This window comes from Suillus fuscotomentosus (genome assembly GCF_016647785.1).
Source record: "Suillus fuscotomentosus strain FC203 chromosome Unknown F5891scaffold_48, whole genome shotgun sequence".
NCBI lineage: Eukaryota > Fungi > Basidiomycota > Agaricomycetes > Boletales > Suillaceae > Suillus > Suillus fuscotomentosus.
In genome coordinates, this window is record NW_024539560.1 from 43,086 (window position 1) to 65,192 (window position 22,107).

Consider the following 22,107-nt stretch of genomic DNA (forward strand, 5'->3'; position numbering starts at 1 on the left):
TCTCACTGAAAGTCACGTCCTTCGCTTTCCAGTTGCATTAGTGGTCTAAATTGCTTTGGCAGTTAAGACTCTTGCATTTGAAATATGATATACTCCTCCGCTGTGTCGAACAGCCTCGCATATCGGAGAAAGCCTGAGGCCAACGTGCTGTGAGTAAGAGCTTGCAACTCATGCTTTGTGGCATGGCGTTCTGCACCCTTTGCATCTTCATTTGCTTAGTGTTCAACGTATCCCGTTATCAGCCGTTACCGTGTACTCAAATCCGTCCTTATATCGAGGTACCGTACTGTGGAGGATGGGCTGGGCCAGCGATTACGATAGAGGGCTACTTTGGTTCGTTGTCACTACGAAGAGACGATGGACTATCACATTCAAGTCTACTAGTAGAGCAGCTGTGAGGACTTTCCTCTACACTGCTTTCACTCAAGTATCTACTTACCAACGTGTGCGATTGTCGGACAGCTCTGGCACATCTTAGCATGTTATAATAACGCCTGTTTTATGTTTTCTGTATCCTGACACCCATTCTATCACTTTAAGAATTGATTATCCCTGAAAAGAGCGCCTCACCTGCGTCAAAGCTCCCTCTGGATGATATTAATAGTCCTCTATGGGCAGACCCAAACTTGACCCTGTGTATAAGACATTGATTGTGATTAATCGAGCTTCTGCGGTGCAGAACTGAACGCTTCAAACATGAAGAATCCCTGGTATAACTGATAAGCTTGACTGGCCCGAATCCCACTATCCAAGTACTTAAGTAGAAGACAAGGCTGCAAGTGAGTCGAGTACAAAGGACTTCGGATGAACATTCTAGTCGAAAATAACATAACATGGTATACGAAAACGAGATAGGGTATAGCTAGAGTGCAAGAATATATCGGGCTCATGTTTTACAACAGTAAGAAAGAGGATCACAGATCAACAACATACCACACGACAGGAATACGACGCAGTAGAACTACACACCAATATGAACGAAAACCATCCTCTGCTCCAGCGGCACTGTCGTCTTCACGGCGTGCGTAGCACGGTTCAGTGCCCAAGCCGCCTTCGTACAGTCCATCACACCTCCATCACTCAAATCTGGGAACATGTTCTCATAGAAGGCTTTGACGACGTGTTGTGCGACAGAGTCGTCGACCTGCCACAGCGTGCCAATGACGCTCTTGAACCCTGAAAACTGGAGACCAGCTGCGAGGTGTATCACTTCGTCGGGTGTCTCCTCATCCCCCACGGCGGTATGACACGCCGATAGAAACGCGAACTCGGCGTGCGGAATATCTCTCTCCATGATATCGAGCAGCGTGAGATGTTCATCTCTCATGACGAAATGGGAATTGTAAGGCTGCTTTGGGTCCTGCTTGCCATGACAAGCTAGGTGCACCCATGTGTTCTCTTGCAAAGCTTCGAGCGCACCTGCTCGGGTGGCTGCGTCGCCAGAAATAGTAGTGCGTTTGGCCGTCGCAGGGACGAGCTTATGGACAAGCTCGAGCTCGCTGTCGACGGCCAAGAGCGCCTTGCCTTTCCCTTCGCCCGGTTGACCCTGTCCGATTGTCGCGAAGGATGGAGTGACACGCTTCTTCATCATCTGTCTGGATCTGACCAGAGCCGAAAGCGTGGGCGTATAAGAACAGATGTAGAGATCCTCCAGGCATTGCTCCCTAGAGCCATCTGGGTTGGTTCGAAACGGGTGAGCTGCATGGAGAGGAATAGATGTGAAGGCTGCAGTTGGACACAGCCAGATTCGACAGTATTTTAGTTTCAGATCATGCCGGAGGACGTTGATAATAGGTAGCATGATCTCGTTCCATAGTATCCGCGAGAGTACTATGAGATCCGTCCTCGACTGCTTTGGGGTCATCTGAGATGCTTCTCGTATTGCCCTGGCGAAGCGATCCTTGAGATTGGTCAGATCTGCGAGAGTGACAGATGGTAAGGGAACATGATGGGGGCCTCCTGATGTCGGGACGATGATGGCGCTACATGAGTATTGACTTGCAATGAGGATTATGACTGGACCCTGGCGCGCTGCCGCTTGCAGGTCTGAGTATGAAGGTGGGAGTAGGAACCGCGAGAACGCCGGAACATCGCGTATCTGAGCTACAGCAGCTTCCCATTGCCTTGTAAGTTTCCTATACTCTGTTGCTGCCCGATCGGTGGCAGCTCTGTCGGTGATGGTTGCAGAACTCTGTGCGGCATCGGAAACGCGCTTGCTCAGCTCCAAATAATTGTGTGCCAGCGTCGGATTTGCTGACTCGATATCTTCGACTGGATTCCTGAGTCGAGATGCCAGCGACCACTGCTGGCCGCGACCTTGCTCTGCGAGTTCAACTGCGTGTCGCATATTGTCACGACGTATGGCGCACGAGGCTGCATCTACAGGAAGTGATTGTGCACCACCGACAGCGGTTGCAGCTTCACGCCGTGAGATGATCGACGATCGTGTCATCACATGGCTGTCGAAAAGCTCAAAGCACACTTGGTATGCTTCTAGGGCAGATTCATGTTGATGGACTTCTGCTTGGCGAGCCCAGTCAATAGCTTCCTTGATGCGTCGCGGAAATCCTTGAGTAGGGTGCCTTGACGCCAGTCTGAAATTCTTCACTGCAAGTGACAAATCAGCAGGGTCGTGTAGAATCCGGTAACGAGACAAATAGGCCTCCTGCAGCCACATGTAGCTGAAGTACCTGTCCGGGTGCAGTGAAGACAGAGCCGCCAATGATTCTTGGCAAAGAGCAATGGCCTCCTCAACATCTTCATTCTTCTGAGCTTGCGTGAAACGAGAGCAGAGCGCCGAGCTCAAATTGTAAAGATTTCTGTGGCGCCCTGGATGGTCAAGCCGCTTTAACCGAAGGGATTCTCGATACAAATCAATGGCCTCGTTGAGATCCTTGCTGACTTGCGATTTGTCATATCGGGTTTGCAGCGCGATGGCAAGGTTGTGAAGCGTGGTGTCACGAGATGAATGTCCAGGTGGGCGCAACGTCAGGGCCTCGCGATAGAGGCTGATGGCTCGGGTCATGTCTTCAATATTGCCGCGTTTGTTGAAACGGTCGATGAGGGCGCCCCCTAGGTTGCCCAATGAGTAAGCACGAAATTTGTGCCCAACAGGGCGCAGGCGCAGCGCTTCTTCATACATAAAGATGGCCTCATCGAGGTCATTAGGATTGCCTTGGTGTTTAAAGCGGGACATGAGTGAAAGGGCCAGGTTGTTCAGGCAGGTACCACGGTCAGCATGTCCCTCGGGACACAGAGACACGGCTTCACGACGAAGCTGTATGCACGTGTCAAGATCATCGATGTTGCCGTACTGATAAAACCGTGCTTCAACTGCTTGTGCAAGCTTGTGGAGGGTTCTGGGACGAAGTCGATGGCCCAAAGGACAGAGCTCGAGGACGACTCTTCGGAGGTGGATGCCTTCATCGGACGCGTCTGTTGGAAGACCGTTGCATTCATCAATCACATAATCAACACCATTTTTCCCTGCCGCGATGCTACGAAGGTATGTGCCCTCTGGACAGAGTGGCAGTAGCTCATGATAGAGTTGGGCGGCTTCGCAGATGTCTGCAGCAGTACTTTTCCTGGAGTGGCGCCAAGTCAGCGCTTTGGTGAGATTATATAGGGATAAGGGATGATCGGGATGGTGCTGCGGACGCAATGCAAGGGCGTCGAGGAAGAGGGAAGTGGTAGTATCAATGTCTTGAACATCATTTCGGATGTAGCCTTTAAGGCGGGCCCACGCGAGATTGGTGAGAGCCGTTGCGCGGTCTGGATGGCCGACCGGACAGTGGTTCAGGACCAACTGAAAATGCTCTACAGCATCGTCCAAGAAAAAGGCCTTCTCGCATCTCACGTATCCGGCAAGTCGTACGTGGCCAGCATCTGTGTCTCGAGCAATTTCACAGTCCACGAGGGACTACAGTTGGCGTTCCGTCAGCAAAGCTAATAGGACGGAGTCTGGGGTCGCTCACATTAAACAGTCCGCCGTTTTGATTGTCCCAAGCATGTACGACAGCAACCTTCAGTGTGATGGAAGGTTGGACACCGCGCACGGCTCGGAACGACAAATCTACGAGATGTTAGCATATGTGCATGAATGAGAAGGGAATGACTCACCAAATGGCTGATCTCCATGATCGAGTAGCTCATCCCACGACATTTCAAGTGCCCCGAGGACCTCTCCACCGCCTAGCATTCGACCAAGCTCATAGGAAGCCTTGATCTCTATCGACAACGCAGACGAGGCATTTGATGATCTATAAACCAATGATCAGTTCTCGCATCACGTCAGAAGATCTCCATGGACGTTACAGAGTTACAGTATCCCCCCACGCTACAGATTCATCAGATGATAAGACACTGATGGCCGATTTCCAGCATCTCCTCGAGTCGACATTGATGGAAATGTAAATGCCAGCGGGAATGCGCCCGGAGGGGGCTCGAAGATTCTTTCCGCTGATGACTGTAGATAGAGTGTGAGGATTACGAAAGAGACACGAAGATGATATGGAGACTCGCCTTCAAGTTTGATATATCGACTTCCTGAGCTACCAGGCATGATGTTGGATGGAGCAAAATGATGAGGATCGAGGATGGGTAGAGTGGTGGGAAGGATGAATGGGAAGGGAAGATGGGAGTAATGATATGGGGACTGCAGATAGAGTTCGGCTGAGTGGGAGATTGAGGCCTAGGGTTCAGGTCACGCTGCACGTGTATCTCCATGATGTTCGGCACAATAGACGCTGATATGATTGCACAAGCGCTGGGAATGGGGATCACTGACAAGGACTAGCAGAAGAATCTGTGCTAAAGTAGAGAATGACATGAAGAGTTCGCGGCGAAAGTGGTCTGCCAACGTTGAAAGGGACATGCGAGTCTCGGAGTGATTGCTGCTTCTGTACTTGCATCGTACTACTCAGTTAGCACGCAAGGGCAAAATGTAGAATTGAGTATATTTTGTGATGTAACGACAAAGCAAAAAATGTCTATATCGCTGAAAACGGCGCGCAAAGAGAAGTACATACGACTGGTCCAATTGAGCTGACAGTGCCATGGGGGAAGGAAGCGACTCGGGAGGAATAAGAAAGAATAAGACGAGAATGCAACCAATTATATTCTCGTTCGGTGATTGATGCTTGACGAACGAAGTATTGAGGAAGCTGTGACCGCTACCGGATTCACTCACCGCCGAGAGATAAGAAACTGAACCCTGCGGAAAAGGAATATCCATTACTGCATGGATAGGCTGGTAGGTCCATAGTGTAGGAAAGCCTTGAAGGTGATGGGACCACACTTTGGTGGAGCTTCGACGAGAGGAAGGGGTTGTATTTGAGGCAAGGGTGGTGTCAATTGAACAAAGTGCAGAGTGACTGTCGAGTCAATGGTGAAAGAAGAGGCGTATCTCGTAGGATATGGATGTGGACTGTAATGATATGAAACAGGGAGGTGGTGCGGACAGCTAAGCGTAAATCGCGGTGCACTACGTGAGAACCGTAAGATAGACGTGCAGTGTCGTCCATCCAATTGCAACGTGCCGGCATCCCGTTCTCACGGTGCTTGCATATGATCTTTTTTTAGAAAATCAGACCCGGCTTCTGTTGTCATTCTATGGATGGATGGTTATCGAGTCTCAACTGGGTCGCTACCTCCCAACTAGCCCGACAATCATTGGCTGCTCCCGTTGTTCCTGGTAGCTTTCAGATTCACAGGTACGTCTGACAATTTCAATCTTGCACATTGAAACGCATGCATGAATGGCTACAGCTCATATACATACATCGAAGATCTCAAATGGCAAATCAAATTCACCATGATTTGGTGGAGACCAACGGATATCGGTCCGCCCATTCCGATGGAAAGGAGCCACCGCCTACCCGTCGAAGACGTCGTAGGTTGCTCGGAACTTGGAATGCTCTTATCTGACCGACGTATTTGTCTCCTCTGAAACTCGGGCTCAATGTCGGACGAAGTGCGTGTCGAGAATTTTGTTACTGACAGGAAAAACTGACACGTTGTAATATTTAGTTATAGTTTTATTGGCGTACCTCGCAGCTGTGCTCTTCTGCATCATAAAGGATGCACCTCTTATTTCTAATCCGAACAGAGCTACCAGGTGAGTCGGTCCATCCGTTCACGCACGAGAGGAACTTATTTGGGTCACTTAGGAGTTCTCGCTATCGCAGTTTCCGGTCGTCTTTTTGTTCGCAACAAAAAACTCAAGTATGTCCTCATTGTTAGGACCAGGGAATGGCTACGAAAAATCAACTTCATGCATAGGATGGCAGGAAGAGCCATGTTCCTCGCCGGATGCATCCATGGGTCTCTGTAGATTCACAATCATCTGCAGTATTGACTTGCAATTCTTGATCCGCAGAAAGAGACTTCGGGGGTGCCATCCTCAACATCATCGTACTCACATCTTTGAGGCCAGTCAGGAGACTGTTTTATAAGTGTTTCTTCGTCGTCCAGTAAGTTTTGTTGCCTCGCGTCGCACCACAGCTAATCTTCTCTGAAGCATTTTGTATTCTTTGTTACCATATGTTACCATACATTGTATGCATCATCGTTGACATTCCCTCCCCTTACATTTTATGGTGCAGATGTTTTATTGCGCCTATTCCACTATCGAATCAAGGATGCCACTCTCACTGCGCAGGACGCTCACATGACTTCGGTACAGTATTCGAACGTTGTTCGATGCACTGTTGACCTCATCTTTCACAGATACGAGTTCATAATTGCGACGATAGCCGGCCGGCTGGCCAGCATGTCAGATTGCGCGTTTTCTTCTCCGACAAAGTTTTTGAGTCCCATACATTCATTATCCTCTCGGCACCACCGTCCCATTCTTATATTTCCTCACCTGGGTTCCTTCTCGCTGCACGAAACGATGGAGACTGGACGCGGGCATTGGATGACTACACCCGACAGCAACAAGAACCTTCACAAGTCAATTGAGAAGTCTGAGTGCGACTCGGGTGCTTTCGTTCAAGTCATGCTGGATGGTCCTTGTAGAGCGTCGAGCGTCGATCTGGGTCTGTACGAAAGCGTGTCTCTTGTAGCCGGCAGGCCTGGGGTGACATTCACTCTTGGTCTGCTGGACGACATCGTCGGCAGGTGTTTCAAACTAGGCCGCAGTCAGGGGGAACGAACGAGCCGAATCGAATTCAGCTGGTGCATTGGATCATTCGGTATTTCATTTTTGACTACAGGCATCACATCATTCTAATCTATTTGCACAGGTCAGATAGAATCGTTTGCTCCGATGCTGATAGATATTGCTACAGCAGCGTCTAATAGCACGATCGACTTACACATTTCTATTTTCGTGACGTGCCTTTGCAATCCAGAAGCGGTACCTCACATCCCTAATCTCATTGTCACACTCTCGCGTCCGTCTGTTCAGGATCTTCTCAAGGACTTGATCAGTCTTTCGCCATCGTCTGAAAAGGAAGATTCGATCGAAACCCAATGTGAAGAAAGCCAGACATTGATGGGCTCGGGTGGTGGAGTCGCGGTCTGCGCTAGCGGCCCAGACAGCTTGACGAGAGACTCGCAGAATGCAGTCGCGAGATTGGGTTTGACAGTGGGTATGGATGTGGGCGGGATTGCTCTACATACAGAGCTGTTTACTTTGTAACGCTGAGGTAGATGTCATCTCATACTGGCGTTTTTCAAGAGTTTACATTTAGGACTGCGGTCAGCGTTTTCTTACCTTTGACTGCTTGCGACGCCTCGTGTATTTTTGCTGTAGCACGTCGCGTTATATCATAATCATTAAGACAGGTTCCCTCTGGGTCCATAAAACCGGCTCAAATTCGGCCGTGTATTGCATGCAATCATTTGAAGAAATGGTATGTACTCATCTGCAAATGACGATAGAGCAGGTGCTCGGGTATGAAGTGATTTCGACTTACCAATCATCTTCAATGCGCAGTGTGCCAGTCCGTAGAGTCTCGACTTGGTCGCTACGTCCCCAATAATATGGCTCCTCCAGCCGTTCCGGATCCCAGCACCTGTCAAATTTACAAGTATGTCTACAGTTCTGATTCTGCACATTAGTTTTGAAATGCAGACATAAATGACAGGATGCGTACCCTCGCTCTCAATCTAATCTCACCGTCTCGAATCTATCAATCTGGGACAGCCATTCCTGCACGCGCGCCAACCACAGGGTGTTCTAGAAGGCCCGAGAGCAGCAACGGGCGATCAGTGAATGCCTTCTCGCGGAGAAACATCACCACTTCGTTATAACGTTGATGGGACACAGAGGTTAGGCTTGTCCATGAGGCGAAGTACTGAGGTACTGGCGGATCTCCGAACCCTTCAACAAGTATGAGTAACTCCAATAATAAATTAGGAGTGCTGACCATGGCAAATAACTCTTGGATGTCGTTATACACTCAGTGCACGCCTTGGAAGATTCAACTTGGCACTAATGTCAAAGCGGATGTGGTAAGTAGTGCACGGCAATAAGTCAAAGCAGCCATCCGGGTTGAAGAGAACTGACTTCGACGGGTGTACATGTTGAGTTGGATGGGCCCTGCTTCTAACTTGGCAGTGGTTGGTCGTGTGTACTCAAGCAGAAGATAAGTCTGAAAACGAGTCGAATAGTACATAGTAACTTTGATGAACACTCTAGTCGACAAAAATACAACAGCATACGAAAATGAGGTAGCTAGAACGCAAAAAATATATCAGGCCTAATCAATTATACAACAGGATGAAAGGATCGCAAATCAACAACATGTGAATACGTGCCAGACGACAGCAATACGACGTAGAACTACACACCAATATGAACAAAAACCATCCTCTGCTCCAGCGGCACTGTCGTCTTCACGGCGTGCGTAGCACGGTTCAGTGCCCAGGCCGCCTTCGTACAGTCCATCACACCACCATCCTTCAAATCTGGGAACATGTTCTCATAGAAGGCTTTGACGACGTGTTTGGCAACAGAGTCGTCGACCTGCCACAGCGTCCCAATGACGCTCTTGAACCCTGAAAACTGGAGACCAGCTGCGAGGTGTATCACTTCGTCGGGAGTCTCCTCATCCCCCACGGCGGTATGACACGCCGATAGAAACGCGAACTCAGCGTGCGGAATATCTCTCTCCATGATATCGAGCAGCGTGAGATTTTCATCTCTCATGACGAAATGGGAATTGTAAGGCTGCTTTGGGTCCTGCTTGCCATGACAAGCTAGGTGCACCCAGGTGTTCTCTTGCAAAGCTTCGAGAGCACCTGCTCGTGTGGCTGCGTCCCCAGAAATAGTAGTGTGTTTAGCCGTCGCAGGGACGAGCTTATGGACAAGCTCGAGCTCGCTGTCGACGGCCAAGAGCGCCTTGCCTTTCCCTGCACCCGGTTGACCCTGTCCGATTGTCACGAAGGATGGAGTGACACGCTTCTTCATCGTCTGTCTAGATCTGACTAGAGCCGAAAGTGTCGGGGTGTAAGAGCAGATGTAGAGATCCTCCAGGCATTGCTCCCTAGAGCCATCTGGGTTGGTTCGAAACGGATGAGCTGCGTGGAGAGGAATAGATGTGAAGGCTGCAGTTGGACATAGCCAGATTCGACAGTATTTTAGTTTTAGATCATGTTGGAGGACGTTGACGATGGGTAGCATGATCTCGTCCCAAACTGTCCGCAAGAGGACTATTAGATCGTTTCGCGGCACTTTTGGGCCCAGGGCAGATGCTTGTCGTATTGCCCTGGCGACGCGGTCCTTGAGATTGGTCAGATCTGCGAGAGTGACAGATGGCAAGGAAACATGATGGGGGTCTCCTGACGTTGGGACGATGATGGCGCTGCATGAGTATTGACTCGCAATGAGGATGATGACCGGGCCCTGGCGCGCTGCCGCTTGCAGGTCTGTATACAGAGGTGGGAGTAGGAACCGCGAAAACGCCGGAAGATCACGTATTTCAGCAACCGCAGCTTCCCATTGCCTTGTAAGTCTCCTGTACCCCACTGCTGCCCGATCAGCAGCAGCGCTGTCAGTGATGGTTGCAGAAGTCTGGGCTGCATTGGAAACGAGTTTGCTCAGTTCCAAATAATTGTGCGCCAGTTTCGGATTTGCTGACTCAAGGTCTTCAACTGGAGTCCTGAGTCGAGATGCCAGCGACCATTGCTGGCCACGACCCTGCTCTGCAAGTTCGACTGCGTGCCATAGATTGCCATTGCGGATAGCGCACGATGCTGCATCTACAGGCAGCGATCTGACACCCTTGAAGGCAGCAGCAGCTTCGCGTCGTGAAATTGTTGATGATCGCGTTGCCACATGACCATCAAGAAGGTCGAAGCATGTGTTGTAGGCCTCCAGTGCAGATGTATGACTGTGTGTCTCTGCAGTGGCGACCCAATCCCGGGCTGTTATAATACGGTACGGAAAGCCCTGAGTAGGGTGCCTTGATGCGAGTCTGAAATTCTTCACTGCAAGCGACAAATCAGCAGGGTCGTGTAGAATCCGGTAACGAGACAAATAGGCCTCCTGCAGCCGCATGTAACTGAAGCACCTGTCCGGGTGCAGTGAAGACAGAGCCGCCAATGATTCTTGGCAAAGAGCAATGGCCTCCTCAACATCTTCATTCTTCTGAGCTTGCGTGAAACGAGAGCAGAGCACCGAGCTCAAATTGAAAAGATTTATATGGCGCTCTGGATCGTCAAGCCGCGTTAACCGAAGGGACTCGCGATACAAATCAATGGCCTCGTTGAGATCCTTGCTGACTTGCGATTTGCCATATCGGGTTTTGAGCGCGAGGGCGAAGGCAAGGTTGTGAAGCGTGGTGTCACGAGATGAATGTCCAGGTGGGCGCAACGTCAGGGCCTCACGATAGAGGCCGATAGCTCGGGTCATGTCTTCAATATCGCCGCATTCGTTGAAACGGGCGATGAGGGCGCCCCCTAGGTTGTCCAATAATAAATCACGAGATTCATGCCCAACAGGGCGCAGGTGCAGCGCTTCTTCATACATAAAGATGGCCTCATTGAGGTCACTAGGATTGCCTTGGTGCTCAAAGCGGGACACGAGTGAAAAGGCCAAGTTGTTCAGGTAGGTATCACGGCCAGCATGTCCCTCGGGACACAGAGACACGGCTTCACGACAAAGCTGTATGCACGTGTCAAGATCATCGATGCTGCCGTGCTGATCAAACCGTGCTTTAACTGCTCGTGCAAGCTCATCGAGGGTTCTGGGACGAAGTCGATGGCCCAGAGGACAGAGCTCTAGGACGACTCTTTGAAGGTGGATGCCTTCATCGGATGCGTCTGTTGGAAGATTGTTGCATCCGCCGATCACATAATCAACATCTTTTCCTCCTGCCGCGATGCTGCGAAGGTACGTGCCCTCTGGACAGAGAGGCAGTAGCTCATGATAGAGTTGGGCAGCTTCGCAGATGTCTGCAGCAGTACTTTTCCTGGAGTGGCGCCAAGTCAGCGCTTTGGTGAGATTATATAGGGATAAGGGATGATCGGGATGGTGCTGCGGACGCAATGCAAGGGCGTCGCGGAAGAGGGAAGTGATAGTATCAATGTCTTCGACATCATTTTGGATGTAGCCCACAAGGCGAACCCACGCGAGGTTGGTGAGAGCCATTGCGCGGTCTGGATGGCCGACCGGACACTGGTTCAGGACCAACTGAAAATGATCCATAGCATCGTTCAAGTCAGAGACTGTCTTGCTCGTCGCGTACGCAGCAAATCGTGCGTGGCCCGCATCTGTATCTCGAGCAATCTCGCAGTCCACGAGGGACTACAGTTGGCGTTCCGTCAGCAAAGCTAACAGGACAGAGTATGGGGTCGCTCACATCAAACAGTGCGCCGTTTTGATCGTCCCAAGCATGTACAACAGCAACCTTCAGTGTGATGGAAGGTTGGACACCGCGCACGGCTGGGAAAGATAGATCTACGAGAGGTTAGCATATGTGCATAAATGAAAAGCGAATCACTCACCAAATGGGTGATCTCCATGATCGAGTAGCTCATCCCACGACATTTCAAGTTCTCCGAGGACCTCTCCACCGCCTAGCATTCGACCAAACTCATAGGATGCCCTGATCTCTATTGACAATGCAGGCGAGGTATTTGATGGTCTATAAATCAATGATCAGTTCTTGCATCACGTCAGAAGATTTCCATGGACTTTACAGGGTTACGGTATCCCCCCACGCTACAGATTCATCAGATGATAAGACACTGATGGCCGATTTCCAGCGTCTCCTCGAGTTGACATTGATGGACACGTAAATGCCAGCGGGAATGCGCCAGGAGGGGATTCGAAGATTCTTTCCGCTGATGACTGTAGATAGATCACGAAACAGATACAGAGATGATATGGAGAGACTCGCCTTCAAGTCTGATATATCGACTTCCTGAGCCACCAGGCATGATGTTGGATGGAGCAAAATGATGAGGATCGAGGATGGGTAGAGTGGTGGGCGGGATGAATGGGAAGGGAAGATGGGAGTAATGATATGGGGACTGCAGATAGAGTTCGGCTGAGTGGGAGATTGAGGCCTAGGGTTCAGGTCACGCTGCACGTGTATCTCCATGATGTTCGGCACAATAGACGCTGATATGATTGCACAAGCGCTGGGAATGGAGATCGCCGACAAGGACTAGCAGAAGAATCTGTGCTAAAGTAGAGAATGACATGAAGAGTTCGCGGCGAAAGTGGTCTGCCAACATTGAAAGGAACATGCGAGTCTCAGAGTGATTGCTGCTCCTGGAGTTGTATCATACTACTCAGTTAGCACGCAAAGGCAAAATGTAGGATTGAGTATATCTTGTGAGGTAACGACAAAGGTAAAAAATGTCTATATCGCTGAAAACGGCGCGCAAAGAGAAGTACATACGACTGGTCCAATTGAGCTGACAGTGCCATGGGGGAAGGAAGCGACTCGCGAGGAATAAGAAAGAATAAGGCGAGAATGCAACCAATTATATTCTCGTCCGGTGATTGATGATCGACGAACGATTGAGAAAGCTGTGGCCGCTACCGGATTCACTCACCGCCGAGAGATAAGAAACTGAACCCTGCGGAAAAGGAATATCCATTACTGCATGGATAGGCTGGTAGGTCCATAGTGTAGGAAAGCCTTGAAGGTGACAGGACCATACTTTGGCCAAGGACATGTAGTGTGGCTTGAGGCTGCAAAATGGCAGAGGTTACAGAAGCGGACCATTGCAGTAAACGTCTGAATGTGGAGCTTCGACGAGAGGGAGGGGTTGTATTTGAGGCAAGGGTGGTGTCGATTGCACAAAGCGCAGAGTGACTGTCGAGTCAATGGTGAAAGAAACGGGGTGAAGAGGGAATCACCAGATATGAGGCGTATCTCGTGGGAGATGGACGTGGACTGTAATGATATGAATAATTGGGAGGTGGTGCGGCCAAGTACGAAGAGATGAATGATGATCTATATTCGGACTGCATAGATAGACGTGCAGAATTCGAACTTGGGTGGTGTGCCACATGCGGCATCCCGTTCCCACGGTGTTTCTTAGCCCCTTTCCAATACATATGGTCTTTCGCCCGGTTTCTGTTGATAGCATCACAAGGGTACCCTACCATTACAGTCCCCAGGCATGTCAGGAACCAAAAATGACTTTTAGAACTTCCAATGTGCTTGGCGGGTTTGAGCTGGATTTCGACAGGTCACAAAGTAAACTGCTCTGTATGTAGAGCAATCCCGCCCACATCCATACCCATTGTCAGACGTCAAAACCAATCTCGCCACTGCATTCTACACATCTCTCGTCAAGCTCTCTGGGCCACTAGCACAGACCGCGACTCCATTAATTTCTGGCTTTCATCACATTGCATGCATGTCGATCGAATCTTCCTTTTCACATGATGACGGAAAACTGATGAAGTCCCTGAGAAGATTATGGACAGCCGGACGCGAAAGTGTGACGATGGAGTTGGGGATATGAAGTACCGCTTCTGGATCGCAAGCCTGAGAGCACGTTATGAAAACAGAAGTGTGCAGATCTACGGTGCTATTCGACGCTGCCGTGGCAATATCTATCAGTATCGGTACAAACCATTCTATTTGTGCAAATAGATCAGAACGATGTAACACCCGTAGTCAAAAATGAAATACCAAAAGATCTGATGCACCAAGTGAACTCAATTCTCCTCGTTCGTTCTCCCTGACTGCGGCCTAGTCTGACACACCTGCCGACGATGTCGTCCAGCAGACCGAGAGTGAATGTAATACCAGACCCCCCGGCTATAAGAAACGCGCTTTCGTACAGACCCAGATCAACGCTTGACCCTCCATAAGGACCATCCAGTATGACTTGAACGAAAGCACCCGAGTCGCCCTCTAACGTGTTATTGATTCATAAATGTTCTTGTTCCCTCCGAGTATATCTATTCATTGCCCGCATCCAGTCTCCATCATTTCGTGCAGCGAGAAAGAATCCAGGTGAGGAAAGGCAAGAATGGGAAGGGGGTGCCGAGAGAATAGTGAGGGGATGTGATTCAAAAACTCTGCTGGAGAAGAGAACACGCAGTCTGACATGCTGGCCAGCAAGCCAGCCATCGTCGCAATTATGAACGCGGATCTATCAAAGATGAAATCAACAGTTTATCGAATAACGCTCAAACACTTGTTGTACCATAGTCATGTGAGTGCCCTGTGCAGTAAGTGTGGCGGCCTTGATTCGATAGCGAAATAGGCGCAATAAAATATCTACACCACAAAATGTAAGAGGAGGGAATATCCACGGTGATGCATACGGCGTATGGTAGCACATAGCGACAACGAATGCCACGTATATCAATATGCTGCAAGAAATATTAGCTGTGGTACGATGCGAAGCAACGAAACTTACTGTATGATGAAGAAACACTCATAAAACAGTCTCCTGACTGGCCTCAAAGACGTAAGGACGATGATGCAGAGGAGTGCCAGCGAAGCCACTCCCAAAGTCTCTTTCTGCGGGCCAAGAATTGCAAGTCCATACTGTAGGCGGTTGCGGATCCACAGGAACCCATGAATGCATGCGGCAAGAAACATAGCTCTTCCCGCCATCCTATGCATAAAGTTGAGTTTCTCGTGGCCATTCCCTGGTCCTAACAATAAGGATAGAATCGAGTTTTTTGTTGCGAACAAAAAGACTGTGCGAGAGCGAGAAATCCTAAATGGCCCAAATAAGTTCCTCTCGTGCGTCAACGGATCGACTGACTCACCAGCTCTGTTCGGATTAGACATAAGAGGTGCATCCTTTATGATGCAGACGAGTACAGCTGTGAGGTACGCCAATAAAACTATAACTGAATAAGTTACAAAGTGTCAGTTTTTCCTATCAGTTGCAAACACCCTCGATGCGCACTTTGTCCAACATTAAGCCCGAGCTTCGGAGGAGACCAGTATGTCAGTGAGATAAGAGCATTCCAAGCTCCAACCAATCTGCGACCTCTTCGATGAGTAGTAGGCGGTGGCTCCTTATCATCGGAATGGGCAGACTGATATCATACGGTCTCTGAGATTCCAGTGATTCCCTTGAGGGGACGCCCATGTCTCAGACCAAGAACAACACTTGGAATAGAAACGGCCACAGCCAGTGTGACGCCAGAGCACCAGATTATGGTGAATTTAATTTGCCATTGGGGATCTTCGACGTATGAGCTGTCAATTCATGCATGCGTTTTCAGTATGCAGGATGAGATTTTTCGAATATACTTGTAAATTTGGAAGCTGCTTGGAACGACCGGAGCAGCCATGTTGTTCGAGTTGAGGCCTAGTAGGAGGTAGCAATAATCACTTTCCGGTGCCGGGTGCGCAGCAGCAACCCAGGATGAAGTGCCTGGTACTGATTGGTAAGTCAAGATAACATTTTCACTCCTCATCAAGATAATGAACACGTACTACGGGCTGCGTGGTTTGACGATCACAGTCATGTCAGCAAGTCCATATATATATTCACATCGAGGATACCAATATAAGGTGCTTTGAATGTTACACAAAATGTAAAAACAAAATACTTCAAACTTAGCTTGAGATTTGGCGCTGGGGGTCGATGCTGACAAGACTCTGGAACTCCTGCCTGGCACCGTTGACTTTCCTATTTCTCATGCTGTGTTCTACCACCAATCGTACACCTGCTCGTGCCCTCACGCCTACTCATGGTAAGTAGTGTCATGTTTGTGTTGTTAGAAAGCATATCCAAGTTATCCGCATCATACACTGTATCCTAGCTTGGCATGCCTGACGATAACCAAGAGGTCAATACTTTGTAGTCATTCCATACTTACAAAAAGGAACGTGCATAGATTTAATGCACATGCGTGACACCGCCAAACCTTCCAAAGAGCGTTTCTCCCACTCCGAGCCCCACCACAAGGGAGAATATGAAACCTAGTTGGAACGTCCTGTTCACGCCCAGCACATCAACAACTCGACGAACAAAAAGAGCGATGCGACTTACATAACCGTCAACATGAAGAAGTAATTCAGCAGCGTCTGCGCTGCAAACATGACCCCACGTGAGATATCATGCGCGGGGATAAAGGGTGGAGTGAAGCGCTTTATGAATCCAATGGGATATGACCGAGTTGGTAGAGTATTGAGTTTGTCCGACGCAATGATAATCGCCCTGATCATGCGTAAGAACTATAATATGTGAAAGAAGGCAAAGGACGTACTGTTGGCTCCAGTGGAATTCCATTACTCCTCGGCAAGCTGCTATCCAGCGCTCGATCACCGCCAACATAAACAGTACGATACATGTGCCAACCATGGTTCCCGAGCTCTCAGGAACCCAGCCAAGGAACCAAACTGTATACAGGCCTGTTAGAAGAGCTCATTTTATGTAGTTGAGAAGATATAACCTACGAGTGTCTCCTGGCGCAAAGTGCAGATACGAGAGCATGTTCCCTACGGCAAGAGTCATGCCATCATCCATGGACATGACCATGCCATTGTCTGCGAGACAGATTTGACTCAAACAGGAGAGATAGAGCGCCAATAATTGCCAGCTCATCTTAGGCGTTCGCAGGTGTGCGCAGTAAGCCAAGAAGGTGTTCCGACAGCCAACTTGATTATCCGTGGGAACTACCTTCCCCTAGCGGAATGACGGCCGAGGGGTAGAGTTGATTCTTCCTGAACTGCCAGTAGGCGGTAGATAGAGCTCGAGGATGAAATCATTGGCCAGATTGTCGCAATAGGGTGGAAAAAACAGGATGTCAAGACGTAGACAAATTGGACGAACTACACTTTCGCTCATATTGATCTACGTCGTGACAATCCTGAGGCACACCGTGATCTGGCTTCTGTTCCGTTTCAGTGTACAATGCTTGTCAATATGCAATGTATGGATGTCGAGTGCACGGTTTCGAGTTGACTTGATGTGCAAGAGGTGTCGCAAAGGTCGCAGTTGTGTTGTTGGGCAGGTCGACAGAAGTGCAACTTTATCACGATGGTCCATTTGCTCCCAAGTAAGTCGTATGTCTTGTGCGCAGTTGAGGACCTGTAACACTCTGCGCGAATTTAGCAGAGCTTCGAGCTGCAAGAAGTCGAAGGAGATGCAAAACTGGTGGGAATTGAAAGAGTGAGGCATTTTGGCGCATCGTGGGAATGTTTGGGTTGCGCTATTTGGATATAATTGGAATAGAACCCTAACGCCACAGGGGCTCTAGATGCTCCGAGACCTCCGTTCCGCACATCCGCAATTATATTGGCATCAACATCGTATAAAACGAAACATGGCAAGCTGGTTATTACTGCTCACTCGAAATCTTCATTGCACACTCTTGAAACAAGTCTTTATCGATAAATCTCACCTCCCAAGTCAACAATGAACCAAGTCCACAACATCACCATCACATTTATGGATTTCCCTGCCGAATTACTGTTGCACATTCTTGGTCACCTAGACGTATACGATCTAGTCCGAGCACGCAAAGTACGTCTCTTTCAAAATGCCCAAATCGCTACTAATGCAGAATCCCCAGATATGCAGTGATCTTCGACAACTCATTGACTCTTCCTCGGAGCTTCAATACTTGATCGATGTTCGATACTTCAATGCAATTCCACCCTCGTTGCCTGGCTGCGACTTCGCCATTGCAACACGTCGCCAATTGCTTCAAAAAAGCGAAACTGCGTGGCAGAGAGCCGAATACTCTCAAAGAAATTCCACTACGATGTCTTACTCTCCCGACAACTACCGTTGGTCGTGTGGCATTCTTGGAATCCCAGCGAAATCTCTCCAACAACTCAAGTTCGTCCAGCCCTCACTGTCAGATGGCGACACCCACACCATCGACTTGCGACAACGCATTTGCAAAATTGACAGCACAGCATTCGAGGGTTACAGTTTTTCGCCCACACAGGACCTTGTGGTTATCCTTTCCAGAACAACTCGTGGGTGAGTATCTTCTTGCATATGACGATGGGTTATATTGACGGCAACAGAGAGAGTCATGCATATGACGTCACTTTCAGATCATTGTCTGAGGACAAACCCCATCCTGATGCTGCATCCCCCCTCGTGAAAGCACTGGACAACCAAATCCATCCACAACTCTTTGACTCCCCCTACACGCAAACTATGATCTTCGGAGACTATTATGGCTTGTTCTGCAAATATGCTCACAAAGCAGATGGTGAGCTGATCGATTTTTTGCAAATTTGGAACTGGAAGTCCAAGGAAGCTTCTCAGGTGGGTCAAAGTCTCCTGTTTTGCTATAACTTACGACCAAGTTGGACTTGCAGTGCCTTCAAATCTTTGACGTGGATCGCGGAACGACGAATTTCAGTTTTCTAACGAACGATAGATTCCTCGTCGCCAGCGCGACGGAACTCATGTTGTTCTCCCTCGAGACTATCGATTCGGTCAACGCCATCCGGCTCGTTGGCAAATTCTCCTTCCCTGCATTGAGGGACCCCTTCATCTTTCACTACATCACCTTCAGTCCTATTCCATTCCACGCCAGCACTCATAATCAACTCATCGCTATCAACATGTGTATGTCGGCGCCTACGACCACCAAATCTCCGTATTTCACCTTCTATATCGAGCGCAACACCCTTTTGGAGCTCGAATCTACCTACATCAGCCGTTATGGAGAAGCAAGCCAGGATTCTCCTAGTCTGCCTTGGTCCGCCTGGGGCTCAAAGAACACCCGGTTCTTCGAGAATGCCAACAGCTCCTGCACACACCGCATTTTCGGATTCCGTAGTGCGGATTTGATTGGCGACCTTGTCTCTCGCGATGGGGTACTACAGTCACGACCATTGCGCATCCGCGACTTTAACCCTCATAGGGTGATGGACTTCAAGGCTGGGAACATCACTACATCGCATCAACGACTTGTCGAAGGCGAATCACCAAATTCGACCCTTTTCTTGGATCCACTAGGGCCTGGTCTCCCATATATCGAGACGATTTCTCAGGAAAAGTTCCTTGCGAATGATATGACCGTGGAAGCAAACAGGATAACGTTGTTATCCCTCAAAGTGAGTCGTCATCGGATACTGATTGTGGACATGGCACTTATTCAAACGCAGGGAAGCAGTATGCATAATGTTTCACAGAGCATCGAAATGCTTGATTTCGAGTAATCATTTACTACACCGAAACTGTTCAAGATACTTCAGCATTTTAATATATCTGATTGGTTCATACTCAATGGACTCTGTGAGATGCGCATCGTGTTGCTATCGCATCAACATTATCTCATCATCCTGGTCCTCATAGACTGTTTCAAAATGACAGTTTGACCTGACAAGAACGTGCTTTACTAATCGTCGAGTGCGTGTTTTTGGTCACTCCAACTGGAACTTATACGCAAGAGTCACAGCCTTGGACTTCGCCATATGAGGAGTGTACCCAAGGGGAGTCAAGGACGGTGGTGGCTTGCGGCATGTTTGTCATCTGGTACCGCCGCGGCCGTAATAGACTTCTCATACTTGGTCCCGTTGGTTATCTCATAACACTTTTTGAAGATGGGAGCATCACATATGATACCCCAGGGTCACAGAACGTTATGGTCTCTAAGTGCTGTAGTATGATTGGGGCTGTGAGAAATCACTATATGAATAAGAGTCCGTACATACGACACCCGCACTCTATACCAATCGCTTGGAGTCTTCTGAGTCGCTACTCGGGCTCTTGCTTTCCATGACCTCTTTGGTATCTTTTTGAATCACATCAGCAACACTCTGCGCCTCCTTCTTCACTTCCTGTCCCCATCCCATAGCTTTTAGGTTAAGCCCCGTCCCTTGTTCAATGCTCTCCACAATACTCTTCACACCTTTATTAACCGAGTCTCGTCCAACACCAGCACTTTCTTTCGCGCGCTCCCAGGCTATGCCGCTGTGTGCAACAGAGGTTCTTCTAATTTCTCCAACGCGAGGAACATACCGATCCTCGAGCTCCCTGCCATACGCACCGACCCGAGAAGCGGTACCGGGAAGGAAATATGCGAATGCACCGAATAGGGCTGTAGGAGGGAGAAGGATACGTGTAGGGAGTCCGCGCGAGCGAGTGAGGACCGACGTCGTTAGGGCAGAAATTCCGGTATAGAGCAGTCCGGGATTTAAGGGCTCTGTAGGATCGCGGAAGGATTTTATGCGAGCTGTTCACGGGTCAACGGTCGATGAGGGGGTAGTAGTCGTTAAAACGATGACTCACTCTCCACCTTCTCTTCAACAGAGATCCACCGGTCTATGATACCTTGCGCTTTGGAGTGGACACCGGTATAATAACCCGTGATCTCCCGCCGCACCATTCCGATCTGCTTCTCTAATGCTGACGGGGTGTCGAGTAGAATGAGTTCGGGTATGGGTGTAGGGTATATGGAGAGCTATATGATGTTACTGATTCAGATAATGACGTGCTGTAGGAGAAGTAGATACCTTCGTCTGGCCAGAGCTCGAGGTCCAAGATCCCGAACCTTCAGCTGCATTTGCAACTACGCCCGCCTCTGCAGTCATTGCAGTAATTTCCTAGAGAGTACATTGAATGTGAGTGTGTTTGACGTCTCATTTAAAAACAAACCTTTACGTTTGGTCAGGAAACAGTATATGTCAAATACCGAATGGATGTTCACGCGGACGGCAGTGGCGAGAGGTGAAGGGGGCGTGGGAAACACATTTTGTGCAGAGTCAAAATACTGCTCGACTGTCCCGAAGCCTATCACGAGTTGCTGCAGGTAAGCATGGGTTATGTTTCTCAAGGATTCATACGCTGATAGTCGTCTGTAGGAAATAAATGAAGTCGAAAACCGGCTGTCACCGTCAACTCCTTGACACCTTTGTTTGAGACTCGCCTGAAATTACGGACTCAAATGCCACTCTCATGAGTCTCGGTCCTATTTACCTCTCCGTTCATGCAACGGTGAGGGACAAGCCCGCCTTCACCACTTCATTCGCCTCACCATCCCTACCTCGGTCCCGATCTAGTACGTCGTCATAAATAGTCTGTGTGGCCTTGTATCTTTTTCCAGGCTTCCTCCTACACTGAAATCTCGAGACCGTTTTGTCATCCCCGGGAAGTTTACGGCCGCGGTTTCTTCGGAGAATACTATGCATAATTCGTGCCCACCGAAACCACCAGTTGCTCATGCGGAGAACCACGTCAAACACGAGAGTATATACTATGCAAGCCCTCTATTTACCCGCCAATGTATTCATTTGCGCGAAGTATCTCGTCACCTCACATCCAGCGAAATCATGGGTACGGAGAGAGGAATCATTGCATTGATTACATTTTTTTAGAGAATCCGATGCATTCAAGAAGAGAATATAGAGAAATGATGAGGAAGACATCAAAGGGATAATAGAGGAAGTAGAGGGGAGGGGGGGGGGGTATGGCAAGAGAGGAGGGATGAGTAGGAGAGGGAAGAAGACGCCAAAGAGTGGGAGTTGAGTGGAGGGTTTGTTACATATCAAATCAGCGTGGACGCCATCACAATCTAGAAGATCAACACCTCAAAACAGATTTTATCGGCCATTCGAACCCTAACACCAGCTGTTCTCCTGATCTTGTATATACTGTTACCCAGGACAGCTCATAGGCACCGTGTCTTGAACAGTTTCCGTTGTTTGTAGAAATTCTCTCTTCCTTTGCTTTTGCACATCATAGCTGATATCTCTT

At 49.1% G+C, this 22,107-nt stretch overlaps 10 protein-coding genes across 10 annotated transcripts; 4 read left to right on the top strand and 6 right to left on the bottom strand.

The window, feature by feature from the left end:
- Window positions 1-768: 768 nt before the first annotated feature.
- F5891DRAFT_539208 (CHAT domain-containing protein) lies at window positions 769-4,346 on the bottom strand. Its single transcript, XM_041372168.1, has 3 exons — window positions 4,120-4,346; window positions 3,975-4,072; window positions 769-3,919 (listed from the first exon to the last, which is right to left on the bottom strand). The coding sequence occupies exons 1-3, from the start codon at window positions 4,196-4,198 to the stop codon at window positions 962-964; spliced, it is 3,135 nt and encodes a 1,044-aa protein (XP_041222768.1). The 5' UTR covers window positions 4,199-4,346; the 3' UTR covers window positions 769-961.
- Window positions 4,347-5,535: 1,189 nt separating this feature from the next.
- F5891DRAFT_539252 (uncharacterized protein) lies at window positions 5,536-6,430 on the top strand. The gene is made up of 4 exons (XM_041372169.1): window positions 5,536-5,711; window positions 5,787-5,890; window positions 6,034-6,115; window positions 6,168-6,430. The coding sequence occupies exons 1-4, from the start codon at window positions 5,611-5,613 to the stop codon at window positions 6,238-6,240; spliced, it is 360 nt and encodes a 119-aa protein (XP_041222769.1). The 5' UTR covers window positions 5,536-5,610; the 3' UTR covers window positions 6,241-6,430.
- Window positions 6,431-6,604: 174 nt separating this feature from the next.
- Window positions 6,605-6,980, top strand: F5891DRAFT_1049612 (uncharacterized protein). The gene is made up of 2 exons (XM_041362421.1): window positions 6,605-6,676; window positions 6,727-6,980. Exons 1-2 carry the CDS (start codon window positions 6,668-6,670, stop codon window positions 6,958-6,960), a joined length of 243 nt encoding a protein of 80 aa, XP_041222770.1. The 5' UTR covers window positions 6,605-6,667; the 3' UTR covers window positions 6,961-6,980.
- A 167-nt stretch (window positions 6,981-7,147) lies between these two features.
- On the top strand, window positions 7,148-7,643 carry F5891DRAFT_1049613 (uncharacterized protein; the record flags this gene model as incomplete). The annotated part of the gene is made up of 2 exons (XM_041362422.1): window positions 7,148-7,193; window positions 7,245-7,643. The coding sequence occupies exon 2, from the start codon at window positions 7,268-7,270 to the stop codon at window positions 7,640-7,642; it is 375 nt and encodes a 124-aa protein (XP_041222771.1). The 5' UTR covers window positions 7,148-7,193; window positions 7,245-7,267.
- A 423-nt stretch (window positions 7,644-8,066) lies between these two features.
- F5891DRAFT_539261 (uncharacterized protein) lies at window positions 8,067-8,436 on the bottom strand. The gene has a single exon (XM_041372170.1). The coding sequence runs from the start codon at window positions 8,373-8,375 to the stop codon at window positions 8,136-8,138; it is 240 nt and encodes a 79-aa protein (XP_041222772.1). The 5' UTR covers window positions 8,376-8,436; the 3' UTR covers window positions 8,067-8,135.
- Window positions 8,437-8,704: 268 nt separating this feature from the next.
- On the bottom strand, window positions 8,705-12,255 carry F5891DRAFT_539281 (CHAT domain-containing protein). The gene is made up of 3 exons (XM_041372171.1): window positions 11,953-12,255; window positions 11,808-11,905; window positions 8,705-11,752 (listed from the first exon to the last, which is right to left on the bottom strand). The coding sequence occupies exons 1-3, from the start codon at window positions 12,029-12,031 to the stop codon at window positions 8,789-8,791; spliced, it is 3,141 nt and encodes a 1,046-aa protein (XP_041222773.1). The 5' UTR covers window positions 12,032-12,255; the 3' UTR covers window positions 8,705-8,788.
- A 1,487-nt stretch (window positions 12,256-13,742) lies between these two features.
- F5891DRAFT_1129976 (iron reductase) lies at window positions 13,743-15,730 on the bottom strand (the record flags this gene model as incomplete). The annotated part of the gene is made up of 10 exons (XM_041364469.1): window positions 13,743-13,801; window positions 13,865-14,047; window positions 14,103-14,325; window positions 14,494-14,568; window positions 14,623-14,791; window positions 14,839-15,144; window positions 15,193-15,280; window positions 15,340-15,451; window positions 15,485-15,635; window positions 15,690-15,730. 10 exons carry the CDS (start codon window positions 15,728-15,730, stop codon window positions 13,743-13,745), a joined length of 1,407 nt encoding a protein of 468 aa, XP_041222774.1.
- A 208-nt stretch (window positions 15,731-15,938) lies between these two features.
- F5891DRAFT_539295 (CTR copper uptake transporter) lies at window positions 15,939-17,088 on the bottom strand. Its single transcript, XM_041372172.1, has 4 exons — window positions 16,842-17,088; window positions 16,652-16,784; window positions 16,435-16,602; window positions 15,939-16,378 (listed from the first exon to the last, which is right to left on the bottom strand). The coding sequence occupies exons 1-4, from the start codon at window positions 16,987-16,989 to the stop codon at window positions 16,282-16,284; spliced, it is 546 nt and encodes a 181-aa protein (XP_041222775.1). The 5' UTR covers window positions 16,990-17,088; the 3' UTR covers window positions 15,939-16,281.
- A 714-nt stretch (window positions 17,089-17,802) lies between these two features.
- F5891DRAFT_1280163 (uncharacterized protein) lies at window positions 17,803-19,647 on the top strand (the record flags this gene model as incomplete). The annotated part of the gene is made up of 5 exons (XM_041370396.1): window positions 17,803-17,910; window positions 17,960-18,375; window positions 18,423-18,669; window positions 18,723-19,466; window positions 19,518-19,647. 5 exons carry the CDS (start codon window positions 17,803-17,805, stop codon window positions 19,569-19,571), a joined length of 1,569 nt encoding a protein of 522 aa, XP_041222776.1. The 3' UTR covers window positions 19,572-19,647.
- Window positions 19,648-19,826: 179 nt separating this feature from the next.
- Window positions 19,827-21,087, bottom strand: F5891DRAFT_1049654 (apolipo protein O-domain-containing protein). Its single transcript, XM_041362423.1, has 5 exons — window positions 21,010-21,087; window positions 20,868-20,957; window positions 20,644-20,815; window positions 20,063-20,587; window positions 19,827-20,010 (listed from the first exon to the last, which is right to left on the bottom strand). The coding sequence occupies exons 2-4, from the start codon at window positions 20,943-20,945 to the stop codon at window positions 20,079-20,081; spliced, it is 759 nt and encodes a 252-aa protein (XP_041222777.1). The 5' UTR covers window positions 20,946-20,957; window positions 21,010-21,087; the 3' UTR covers window positions 19,827-20,010; window positions 20,063-20,078.
- Window positions 21,088-22,107: the final 1,020 nt, after the last annotated feature.